The 13,715-nt window shown below is 32.5% G+C and overlaps 2 protein-coding genes across 2 annotated transcripts; one reads left to right on the top strand and one right to left on the bottom strand.

Moving 5' to 3' along the window:
* The first annotated feature begins 689 nt into the window (after positions 1–689).
* Positions 690–3,911, top strand: LOC141531194 (dynein regulatory complex subunit 7). The gene is made up of 2 exons (XM_074248790.1): positions 690–1,339; positions 3,615–3,911. The coding sequence occupies exons 1-2, from the start codon at positions 944–946 to the stop codon at positions 3,837–3,839; spliced, it is 621 nt and encodes a 206-aa protein (XP_074104891.1). The 5' UTR covers positions 690–943; the 3' UTR covers positions 3,840–3,911.
* Dan (protein distal antenna) lies at positions 3,862–6,910 on the bottom strand. Its single transcript, XM_074248782.1, has one exon. The coding sequence runs from the start codon at positions 6,407–6,409 to the stop codon at positions 4,859–4,861; it is 1,551 nt and encodes a 516-aa protein (XP_074104883.1). The 5' UTR covers positions 6,410–6,910; the 3' UTR covers positions 3,862–4,858.
* Positions 6,911–13,715: the final 6,805 nt, after the last annotated feature.

Consider the following 13,715-nt stretch of genomic DNA (forward strand, 5'->3'; position numbering starts at 1 on the left):
TGAATCCCAGTAATGTTTTATTAACACGACATATAATATAATTATTGTTATATTATATAGATAATATATAAAAAAAATACTTTATATTGATAAAATATAAAACTACAGAGTTCAAAGGCGATGATAAATATCTATATAAATATATATATATATATATATATATATATATATATATATATATATATATATATATATATATATGTATGTATGTATATGTATATGTACGTGTAAAATTTATATTAAGAAAGGTAAGATTCATCGCTCGTATGTAATTTTGTTCTAACGATGTTTTTTACCGATATTAAAATGTAACTAAAATTTTTTATTCATAAAATTATAATGCGTTATTAAAAAATATCTTGATATTTTTTCATGACTCAATATGCTGTAGAAATCCAATAGAAATTTTTTTTTTTCAATTTAATCAATTATGACATTGAAGATAATTAATGAAGTTTATTATTAATTAAAATTTAAAAAAATAATTAATATTTTTTTTTTGTAGATTTAAAGCAAGTGAATCGGTAAAATAGTTTCCTTTCCCGCCAAAAATTTAAAACTTTACGTTATTGTACTGGCCAATGGGTGAGTAGCGCGCGCTTTTTTTAGTTCGCAATATTACCGACCGATGGAAACTTGTTCTAATCCCCGGTTTAATTTTTTTGAATTACAGGTGGCGCTACTAACGCGGAAGCAGTTGATCGCCATGGTGATAAACGGTTTGTTTAGTTCTTTTTATTCGGTTGAAATAAAACAAAACTGCGACCCCGAAATGAGAGCAGAGATACTGTATAAATATAGAGGATATCATTGACAAGGGAGTGACTAAACGTCAATAGTATGTAATTGAATCGCAGCCACGTGGTATTGTAGTAATAAAAGGGAGAGAATAGGATAAAAATAAAAAAAAAACTGTGAAGCGATTATAATAACAGTAATAACAATGGATATTGACGGGAGCGAAAATGAAGGGAGTCTGTTGCGCAATCGATATGAATCAAATGAGAATCAAGAGCAGGTGCACGGTAATCCTGATGACGTCGAGAATGGAAATAAGATCGAGGCAACCGGCGAAGAGGATTTAAATGTGACTAATGACCAAATAAACGACGAAAAATTATACGAGTTAGGATTCATCCGGTTGTCGTCGCCAACTTTACAAGCTGATGCTGAGGACGCCAATTTCGCATTTGCCGAGTTACCCAAAAGTTATTGGACTCTTTCGGAAAAGGAAAAGCTGCTGTTAAGTCATGCTGAAAATTTTAGGAAACAGTTTCAGGATAATAATCCAGATCGCAAACCGCTGGTGCTGGCTCGCTATAATGAGTGTGGTGTGCAGGTGATTATTATTATTTTTTTATTATTTTATTTTATTTATTCATTTTTTTAACATATGACAATGATATAAATTGATAATAATGAAGTTAGCCGACATTTTTAATTTTTTGATTTTTTTTTAATTAAATTAGAACAAAAGAATATTTTCAAAAAATTGCATGTGTAATTTTTAAAATTTTCTACACGTGAAATTTTTCTTTAATTTTTTTTTAAATAATTTTTCAATAAAAAAGAAGTCTAAAATTAAAAAAATTTTTTTATTAATATAATTATTATAAAAAATTAAAAAAAAAATTGCACATGTAGAAAATTTGAATTTTTAATTTTTTAATATTTCTAACAAGGTAAAAAGACTCACTTATTGAAACTGACCTAGTTATTGACACTTGCAATTTATTTTAATTAAAAAAAAAAAAAAATTGACTAATAAATTAATAAATATAAATTTTAAGATAATTGATTTTTTGAGAAGATTTTAATTTTTATAATTAGAATAAAATTGCAAGTGTCAATAACTGGGTCTTTTACCTTACATGTTAATTTTTTTTCTAATTTTTTTTTTGTTAGAAAATTAATAAAATTATCAAATAAGTGATAAATTAATTTTTATTTTAAGCATTCAATAGACGAGTAAGTTATTCACTTTTTGGACTACCCTTGAAATTTTAATTCCCGACCTTGATGTTTTTTATGACAATCGATTATTGACCTTTAAATTTTTCGCAGTAACAGGTTGTTAATATTTCATCGGTGAATTTTTCATTACTTCTCTCTGGATTTTCATCCAAATCTTTAAAAATGCGATATTTTTTTTTTTTTTAAACTTTATTCAATCTCTTATTATTTTGAAAATATTGAAATTTTTGTTTTTAATTGAAACTAATGATTAATGAGACAAAAAAAATTCTCACTTACCTTCATCAAACTTATACTTAAAATAATACTTAAATTAATTAACTTAACTTATATTAAAGGTGAGGATTGGGTGCTTAATAATAAATAAATAAATAATAGAATAAAAACATTGATTTTAGTTTTCAGCAACTCGATGTATTTTTAAATAAATATTTTTTTTTACAATATACAAAGGCATTCATGAGTATAAAATTTCAAAATAAACAGATGAAAATAATAATAATAATTCAAACAATAAAAAACTTGTCAATCAGAACAAGTAATAATTTTACAAAACAAAGGAATGTTTAACGCAATCTCCATTGCTCTATCCATCTAAATAATTGACAATATTTATTTTATTTGAAAATGAAAAGAAATTGGCTAGTTTCCTTCATTATATATTTCAATAAAATAATGTGCCTTGTATCAACACTACTTAAACGGTCCTAGGATAACTTTGTTAATTTGTCTTTGAATTGTACAATAATTCCATCAAATTTATCATTTATCAATAACTATTATCGATTAAACCTCTTTACTTTGCCTATGTTTGTAATTTGTATTTAAATCCGCGTACATGCCGTCGTAATCATATTTACAGATAAAATGCCTCAATATATATAATCATAGGCTTTATCGCTTTGGTTTTCATTATAAATTATACAATATCATATTAATTATAGTTCTTACTCTGAAATTAATTAACAATCAACTCTCATACAGCATTAATAATTAAAAATTAATTAATCATCGAGTCTACAAGATTATATAATTTATTAAAAAATAACCAAGCATGTCTCTTATTTATTTTAATTTTTTTTCGGATTCAAATAAATTTAATACACGAGTTGCAATTAAATATATACCATCAAAACTGTTGTAAACTCGATGATTGTCTGATCGGCGGCGACAATTAATAATCAACACACTCGACGTCATACATATTGAACTCTTTGTTTTTTAACTACAATAACTCTTTTGTTAATCTTTTAAGCTTCTAAAAACGTTCACCATACATATATAAAATCAGTAATCTCCGACAAAATCATTAATTATCGATTTATTATTTACACAATAAATTTTCTGTTAAATAACAATTTACAGGTGGTAGCGGTGAATCGTTAGCGCATCGAGTTAAATCAATAAATTTAATTTAATTATTTCTTTCTTTCAAAATATCATATACAAATAATCATCAACATTCCAATATATATTTTTATTTTTTTTATAATGAATATAATTGTTTTATCATCTTTAATTTTTCTTAATCAATTATCAATACTTTTTTTTTATTTTTTTTTTTTTCTTAAATGTATCCTTAATCTCAACTCATTTTTCTTAATTTTAGTAATAATCATTATTACAACTTATGTTATCAGAAATTCGTATCGACGAGTGTAAGACCGAGTGTACTAGCTTATCCGGAGCTTCACACATGGTTTGGCTGCGCCAGATTTGTCAGCGATCATCTTGTGTTCGAGACTCTAAAGCGACCGCCGGCATTGGTAAGTAACTTGTCTGCATGTTTCATTGTACTTGTATTGTATAATTTAAATATGTTATGCACGTATTTTAATGCACGCATATATAAATCAGGTATGTAACCATGTCTGAATGTGTAATTAAGTGTTTAGTGTGTATTTTAACGGTTGAATCTCATGTTTTTTTTTTTTTTTTTACTACTAACTTATATATACAATATTTTTGTTGAATCCAACGAGAAATCGAGATCAGTATTCGCGACAGTTATTTAAATACTATTGATATGACACTTTGGACCAATTTTATTATATTTTATTTTTTTTTTTTTTTAAATTTTTATCGATTTTATTTAAACTAAAAAATTATTTTAATTACCACTGACAATATTTCAAAACCGTCGCGATTAGTAAAAAAAAAAAAAAAAAAAAAAAGAGAATGAGAAAAAAAAATAGTAATTTTACAGTTGACAATAAATTACTGTTCATAAATAATTTTATAATATTTATATAAATTTATAAAACTGTTAAAATGATTTTCTCGTTCTTTTAATTTTTATCTTTCTTAATTAATATTTACATTAATTAACTATTTTATTAATCGCTGGCTATTTTTTTTTTTCTTCATTAAAATTACTTATGGTTGTACAAGATATTTTAGTATCATAATATTTACAAAATCTTTAAATGAGGTAAAAAAAAAATAATCGGTAAAGCTTAACTCTAACAAACAATTATATTAATAATAATTAAATGAAATTAAAGTAAATTATTTACATGCGATTCATTGACGAATGAATCTTGAAATCAAAGTGAATATTTGCACTAATAATTAAAACTAACTTTTGAATTAATATTTACAGTTTGATTAATCAATACCGCATATTGATAATAATTTATAGTATAAATTGAACCATTAATAAAATAAAGGTCAATACTGAATATTTACAGTTAATCAAAATTACTGAGAGAATATTTGCACAAATAATGAAAGTAAATAAAGAAAAAAATTATAAATTTAAAGTTGGTTGATCTACCGAAAATAAATCATATAATTAATAAGCAATTAAAATCACAAACCAAAGTATAATTTTACTTAGATCATTATTAATCATATGAAATATTAAATACAAAGAAAATTATCTCTATTCATTATTTTCTGACGTTTCAGAGCCCTCGGGCGTGTACCTAATGACCGTTGAATTTTTCCTAACACTATTTCTCCTAAAATTAAAGTCCTCTGTCTGAACTTTGTTAAGTAAAGCCTTAAAATGCATAATATGTACAAGAGTAACATTAGGGCTTTCTGTCTTACATAAAAATGACAAGAATTTTTTACCATGTTCAATAGCCTCCAATTTGGTGATAGGTTTATTTTCTTCATCATAATCATCTTCCTCTCCGTCGTGGCTGCTCTCGGAGTTTGAACCAGTGGCATTGATACTCGACATAACATTGTCAGTGTTATTGCCGTTATTGCACAATATCTGGTCAAGAATTGCGCGGCTTTTGCTGTTGAAGGAGCTGGCCTGTTTTGCCTGAGTAACCACTGGACTGAAGTTCGACTTGGTCGTCATGCAAACCGGCATCCCAGTGTTGTTTGCTGCTGAATTCGTTGATATCTTCTGTAATTCGTTGACGTTGTTGATGTACCAGGCAAAGAAAGGGTTCTTGTGCTGCAAGTCGGGTTTCGTCGACATGCTCATCGCTCGCCGTTGAGCGTTTTTGTAGTCCCACAAGCTTTCATTTAGGTGGATGTAGTCGTTAAAATTATTGGCGTTGTTCTTGCTGGCCATAACAGCAGCATTGGTGTTGCTATTGTTCAAATTAGCTGGATTGGAGTAATCATTAATGTTATTATGCTGATTACTGCCGTTTTGGTAATTGTTGGAGTAATTGAGCGCCTGACTAGGAGCAGGGTTCCTAATTCTGTTCTTGGACTCGCGACCCAGTTCCGGAGACTTTCTGGGGCTGATCGAGCCCGAAGACGGCGCATCAGTGGGAGAAGGTAGACTTTTGCGGCCGTAGTTCAAAGCTTGGGAGTCGTTCCTCTGGATCGGCATGGCGACTCCAATGCTGTGTCTGATGGAATTTTTGTTGCTCCTGGTGTACTTAAGACCATTCTCAACGAGACTCGCGGACGGTCCATTGTTGATAGGTCCTCCACCAATAATTTTTGAGAAATCGAGCAACTGCTGGTTGATGTTGTTCAAATTGTAACTCATATTAAACTGCTGAAGCACCGCAATCTCTTGTGGGGAAAAATATCTACCTTGAGGGATTGCGCTCATGTTCGTCTTCATGTAGTCGAATTCAGATAACCTATTCGCGTCGTTCTCCAAGTTCTCCTTGACGTAAGAGTTGGATATTCTTCTCTGGTGGTCGGTTTTTAGTTTCTTCGCCGCTGGAACCTCATCGCCGTAGAATACATCGGAAGAACCAGCTGGAGCTGAGTTGCTGGTGATTGACAAAGGTGACTTAGCCTCGATGTCGGAGGGCGGTGAGTTTCTCGCGAGGCCGCGAATTTTTTCCTCCGATTTACACCATCCGCGAAGTGTCGACTCGGGAACTCCGATGTCGCGGGCAACAGACGCCTTGCTTTCGCCTTCGTGGACCCGCTGGATGGCTTCGATCTTCTCCGCAGTGGTCAGAGATCTCAGTGGTCGTTTACCAGGTCTCGCTGTGTCTCCCTTCATTTTGTCAAGTTAAATTTTATTAATTTTATTCAAAATTTTAGCAAAAAAAAAACTTATTGTTTTTTTTTTTTTTATTTTCAAATCCTCGTAGTAATTTGAAAGCTTAAGTAACACTGGAACTGTGTGTTACTGTGTACAGAATAACGGGGGGATGAGAGAGGATGATTCCACGTAGTAGAATAGCACATGCGCTCACAGTAATAAAGAGTTTTTTATGAATGAACACAACTCCCACCACTGGTTTTGTATACAGGGGAGTAAGAGAGTAAAGTCTCCCGTAAAACGGCACTCAGTTACTCTTCCGCGCGCCCCTCACTCACCAACACAGCCAATCCAATCTAAGCGCGGGAAATGATATTATTAATCTACCACGAGGTTATTAAAAAAATTATTTTATCTGTTTTTTAGGTTCTGCTTTTAATAAGTAGTCACAAAACTACACTTGAAATTTTCAAAACACAAAAACCAAAAAATAAGATATATATATATATATATATATATATATATATATATATATATATATATATATATATATATATATATATATATTGAAAAATTCACATCAAACAGATAGACGAGTATCGTCTCACTGCACACACCACGATAAGATTATCGTTTCCTCTCACTCGCGTGTTCTAGTTATCTCCGACTGTTAGTCGGCGGTAGTATTACTGAGCTAAGTCTGCGTTTAGTTATACAACAGTCGTCGTTGGCACCGTCGATAGTCTTCAGTAATAAAATCCACACTCGAAAGGAATGCGTTAAAAAATTTCAACCGAGCTCCAATAATCCTCTAACGGAGCAGAGAAAAAAAAATAAAAAAGCAACTAGCACAAATATTTTAAACTCTAGCCAATGTCCGAAAACTTGTTCTTACTGCGTACTGCTGACTACTAGTAAGTAGTTAAAATCAATGACCAGACGGGTCAGTGTTAACTCTGAAAGTGCTCGAACTGAACTGATTTTCACGACGTCGGGTGTCTTACATATACCTTACCTCCCTTACAGACCTCTTACACTATACTAACGCACGCACTCGCACGTTTCTCTAATGCCAGCTCGGTTCCCCTCCACTGCGGCTCGTCATTGGGTAGTGTGTGTATATTGTGTACTGTGCATAAGCCGGCAGTAACTGCTGCCCCCTCTCCGCTCTCGGTATCTTCACTTACTCCCTCGCGCCCTTCCACCCTTACTCGGTGGTATACGCTGCCCTTCAGTGCTTTACAGAGTACACAGCACGTGTATGTATGTATGTGTGTTGGTCAAAGTGTAGCTGGCACTTGCTTCAGCGTGAGCTAGGTATAGTTTCAGCTGGCCCTTTGATAATCAATCGGTGATTGGCTGTATCGCCAAAAGAACTTGCCTATTTCGGCTCCTACTATTTGTCTCCAGTAATTTTCTCCTTCTCCTTCTTCTTCTTCTTCTTCTTCTTCTTCTTCTTCTTCTATGATTTTCCTCCCTCTTCCTGATTGATGACACGACCGCGGCCTAGTTTTAAAAAAACTAGTGATACAATAACAATGTATAGTCAGCCGCGAGGAGAAAAATAGATGAAATGAATCGCAAAGAATATAATCCGCGAGATTGAAAAAATAAGCGCGACTGTTAAAGTTGGACGATGTTCTCGCGACGAATCGCGACGCTCAACTGTGCCGGTGGACGCCGAGTTTCCGCGGACTCGCGACGCCGCTGGTTCTCCTCTCTCCTCTGGTCTGTGGTGCTCTGGTGAGTAGTGCCCTCCCCCTTCAGCGCCCCTGGGGCTCCTCGGGTTCGCCTCTTCACCCGGCCGTTGTCGTCGGCGACTTTGTCCCTCGCCCCGCGACCCGCAACCAGCAGCCAGCAAACCGCGCTCTCGCTCTGACAGTACAGGCCTCTGCTCTCTTCCTTCTCCTTGAGCAGCCCCTCGCCCCGCGGGTCCTTCCGAGCGTCGCGCTCTGTCCCCTTATTCCCAGAGTGGCACTCACTCAGCGAGCAGAGACCAGAGACCCGAGAACCGAGGAAGAGAGAAATTAGACGAGATCTTTCTCCGTCTGACAAAACCCTCGTTACCCGCGTTCACGTTCGCGTTCGCGTTATACGTTATATGTTGTACGTTGTACGTTGTACGTTGTACGTTGTATTGAACCTCTCTCTTGTGTCCCTTTCCAAACCCGAAACCCTGGCATGGCCTTCTTGTCATCATTGCCGAGCTCGCTCCTCTCAGTTAATGTGTATATCTATGTAGGTCTATATATGTGCTCCCAAATAACCCGCGGACTTTCCGAGCCACGGCCGACACATAACGCAGCCCACTGAATCACGATCCACTGAAACTAAACCCTCTGCCCATCCTATAGAACGTACAACAACGATCGGTCTCGCGCCTGCTGGTTATATTTCCTGGAATCATGCAAAGGCTCCTAAATTTCAAATAACACCGCTGACGCTGTCTCTACGCTCTGATCTCTGATGCTCATACTGATGACCACGGCCCACAGCCTTCAGCCTCAACCTTCTTTTATTTGTTTTTCTTCATTTCATTTTAGTCTTAGTTTTACATTTTTATTTTTTCTTACTAAGTTATCTTGATCTTTTCTAGATAAATTTTTGTCTTGTTATTTTTCGCCTCGGCCACATGCTTCACACGTATTATTATTTTTATAAATTTTATTTATTGTTTTTTGTTTGAGTTATGCAAATATTCACTTTTTTTTTTATTTTTCTAACTTACATTCTGTAAGAATTGATTTTTTTTTTAATTATTATTAATATAGATTTTTTTAATTTTATTCATGCAAATATTCACGTTTTTTTATTAAATTTCGTCGAATTTTTTCAACTATAAAGATTAATTTATTTTTGAATTAATTTTATTAGTTTTATAACTAATTTCTATGTGTTGAAAAACTTATCAATCATTATGTACTTTTAACTTAAAATTCTTAATCCGAGGTTCAATAATATTACCGTCTGAGATTAGCGGAAGACTGCGATTATTTTTTTTTCCCACGAGTCATAGGATAATACTCAGTTGACTGCTTAAACTTGGCATTCTTTCGCTAATCCAGCTGTAATAACAACTTAAATTTTATTTTATCACATTTCTAAGCCATTTTTCTATCAATTTTTTCTCATACACGCGTTTGTTCAATTTCAAACAACTAAAACATTCAAATTAAAATATTTGAATTTCATTAAAAAATATTTAAGAAACAGATTTTAAATTATTATTATTATGATAATAAATAATTTTCTAAAGTTGTTACATTGAAAGCGCAAATTTGTCACACAATAGATTTCTAATCCTATTATTTAAAACGAGCAGAACCGTAACGACGTATTTAGTGAGGATCCTTAATCTCCTAGAGAGTCATTAAAATATTATCTTTGCTAAAAGTTTATGCCTGTCTATAAAAATAGAAAAATTTTCCCAAAATTTTATGAAACCATCCAAACATCATCCACAGTAATAAGTATTATCACATATCTAAAAATAAAATTACGATAAATTTTTTATCTTAATTTCATCCCTGATTGTTTTATCACTTAACGATAGGGGAATTTATTTTTATTGCTCTGGGGTAAAATATAAAAGAGTAAAATTCCCGTGATGGAATAGTTTGAATGAAAATTTTAAAGCGATAATTTTATGTACATATCCATATAATATATAACGATATAATAGTAATTCAGTTGCACCCACGTGTGCAGAACGTAAGCTTTGCATTTGTTGTAAACTATGTCTCTGTGCCCATATAATATACACAGACACAAATTCGCACGTAAACCGTGTCTATATATACACTATATATATTAAAGCATACGTACAGGAGGGTGAGCGAATAAACGCCGCTTAAAAAGTGACAAAGTTGACTCCCCCTCGTGAAAGCAAAAAAAATAATAGTCTCTTTTATAACTGTATTTAAAGTATATTACTCTGCCGTAATATCTTAATATGTATGTTATGTACGTATCTTTTTTTTTTCTGACTTTTTTTTTCTTTATTTTCATCCGTTTGTTTATTATTTTTCTATTGAGCCATATAAATCCTGATACTTGACGTTAAAATGTCAGATCGGTGAACTTGAAAAATAAAAGTACATTCTTTTTATTCGTACTGAGTTTTACTGTGTACATATAAACATATATATCTATACAAAGACATAAACAAATATATAAAACAGAGTATGTACATAAAAAAACGTACTCGAAATAAATGAATGGAAATTGTAAACGATGAGAGTGAAAGCAGCGCAATACATGTAGGATACTGTATGACTTTATAAATGTAGAGATATAACATAACATGTATAATATAATATATGTATCTGTACATAACACACACACACACACACACACACACACACACACACACACACACACACACACACACACACACACACACACACACACACACACACACACACACACACACACACACACACACACACACACACACACACACACACACACACACACACACACACACACAGGACATACAATGTATGTAATGGTGTGCAGGACGATTGAATGTATTCCTCTGGTGGGTACTCGAGGCGCAATGATCCATTCACTGTTTCCGTTATCTCATTCATATCTCTGTAACCAGGACGTAAGATACCGGGATGAGTTTGAGTAAGAGCGAGAAAGATACTCTGAACAAGAAAGACCAACCGAGATGAGGAACGGAAAGAGGAAAGAGGAAAGAGGAAAGAGTGGAGATGCTGTTCCTGTTAAAGATAAAGAGGGAGAGTAACTCGATACCACTTGTATAGTTGTATATAGTACAGAGTTACTTCTCAACTCACAACTACTCTTTCTCTAACTAAAACTCAATATCAACTCAACCCTTTACTCTTTAACTTTATTTTTTACTCTTTTTATTCTACTTCTAAACGCTTTTATTCCGTTTGTTTTATGAGGGTTAGAAGGAAAATGCTTTTCAAGGTCTTCTTCTAAAAGTTTCGATAGGAGAAATTTTCTGAGAAGTAAATCTTGGAGCTTGAGAAAATTTTGACCCCGCGTATAAAATTTTATTTTTATAGAATAATTTAAAAATTTTTTATTTTAAATTGAGATTTTTTTTTAACGTCGTTATTTTATTAAATTAAATCTTCTATAAGTTTAACTCAAAATATTTTTGAATTAATCAATAAAAAAAAATTTTTTTGCCTCAAAATTTTTTTATCTGGTTACAAAATAATTAAATTTTTTAAAATGATCTTTTTTTATTTGAAATAGAAAATTTTTAACTGAATATTCAAGATTTATTATCAAAAAATTATCTTTAAACTCCTATAAAAATATAATAAGGAACTCGGTCGCAAAATCTCAAGCAAAATTCGACACATATATTTCATAGCAGTAAATATGTACATCGTTCTTTTATTCAAAAGTTCTGGTTCGCTCAATCTTTCATTCTCGTCGGTGTGTTCTTAACTTGTTTTCTGAGATCCTCTCGCTTTCGCGAATTGAATAGTACTCTTAAGTTGCTCAAGATCAAGGTCTCGGAGCAGAGTTTTATATGTAGGTTAAAGACCCGTCTAAGTACCCAAGAAATGAAAAGTTTCGTCAAATAGAATTACTAAAGTCTTCCGAACACGTGGTGTAGCGGTGTAGCGGGACGAACCGAGTGCAAAAAATAAAGCAAACTAAACCGAGGAAGAAAAAGTTGTAAAAAGACAGAGAGCAAGAGAAGAGAAGAAACAAGAGTCGGTACAAAAGTTGGACAATCTTCAGTTAGACAAGGAGAAAAAGCTCCGAGAAGAGAATCGATCGTCTTCATTTACCACCGGGAAAGTTGAGTAAGTTTCTCATCCGATCCCGTGTTATGTTGCCGTGGTCTCTCGGCTCATATCTCTCGCCTTAGTATCTCAACATACACATTGCAGTCGTTGGTGTATGTGATCACGTCCAGAGATTAATTTTCGTCGAACGGACGTTTCATCGCCACGGAGAAAACTACCATCACTCTGCACCATACCATCAAACATGGACCCTGGACCCTGAGCTGGACTCCTCTACTCGACACTCCGTTATGTTCAACAACGGTATCGGGCTCAGATCCTGTCCGGTCGATTGAGATTTTCTTCCTCGCGGATAAATTGCTATCATTTTTTATCGGTTTATCGCGATCTCGGTTATCAATAAGAAAAATCGCTCAGCTTTTGGTTTTACTTTTATCTGAAATTAGTTTTTACCGCTAGCTTGAACAATTTTGCGTTTAATTGATTTTGTTATTGCGTAAATATATGATTTATAAGATAGAAATTAACTGTAATTCATTTTTAAAACGGTATGACTTTAAAGATATCGGAAAATTATGAGATCTTTTTTTTTTTAATTTATAAAATAAATTTTTATTGATTTAAAGTTTAATTTTTAGAAAAATATTGGAAAAAAATGAATGAAAATTCAATTTTCTAGAAAAAAAATTTTTATTAATTTATTTGCATTTTTTTATTTCCAAATTTAAACTTAAAAATTTATTAATGAGTTGAATTAAAATTTTGAATTTTTGAATAAATTGAGATTATTAAAAAATTATGAAAGAATAGAAATAGATAAGAACACAAAGTTATAACTCTTGTTCTTTGACCAGGTTTGGACACGAAGATTACAAAACCGCCACCATACAATGGTTATAAACTATTGTCAAAAAGACCTTCAAGTATATTTTTTCTCTTTCTTTTTCAATTAAAATGACATTATCCTTCCGAATCCCTTTCAAAGACTCTTCTTTTCTATCATTAGTCTGCTATCTCTAATGTAGGGTATTTCCTGAGAGCTCTAAGAACACCTAAATGCCAATTCAAAATTATAATTTACTTCCATAGGTCTATTTGCACGTCAACTTCTGGGTCCCGACCTTCAATACGTATTATAAATCATTATAGCCTTAACTTAAAGCGAAAACTTTCCGCTAATGTTTTTCGGAAACTTAAGTACATCGTAAAGTGTGTCTATTTACGCAAGTAGCGTATGCAAACCCATTCTTCTAAAGATCTGATAAGTTTTTGTATTTAAAATTATTTTGTTTTTCACTATCAAGCATTTCTTCACCCTAAGCCACTTTAACAATGAGCCCGTCTCGACCTTCAATTTTTACCTATAATGTTCTTTGCATTTTAACTTGACTATCATATAATACCTCTAATATATTTTTGAAAACTACAGCATCGGGGCGATTGGCGTGTACTAGTCATTATCTCTTTACTTCTAAGAGCATGTGCACTTAAAAAAAATATAATGCATACCATTCGTTGAGCATACAGGCTTAATGATAAATTTATCATTTTTCCGCAAAGTAAATCATTCTTAAAAGTTC

Source organism: Cotesia typhae, unplaced genomic scaffold (genome assembly GCF_013202065.1).
Source record: "Cotesia typhae breed Kobodo isofemale line unplaced genomic scaffold, CoteBio_Ctyphae contig_5, whole genome shotgun sequence".
Lineage (NCBI taxonomy): Eukaryota > Metazoa > Arthropoda > Insecta > Hymenoptera > Braconidae > Cotesia > Cotesia typhae.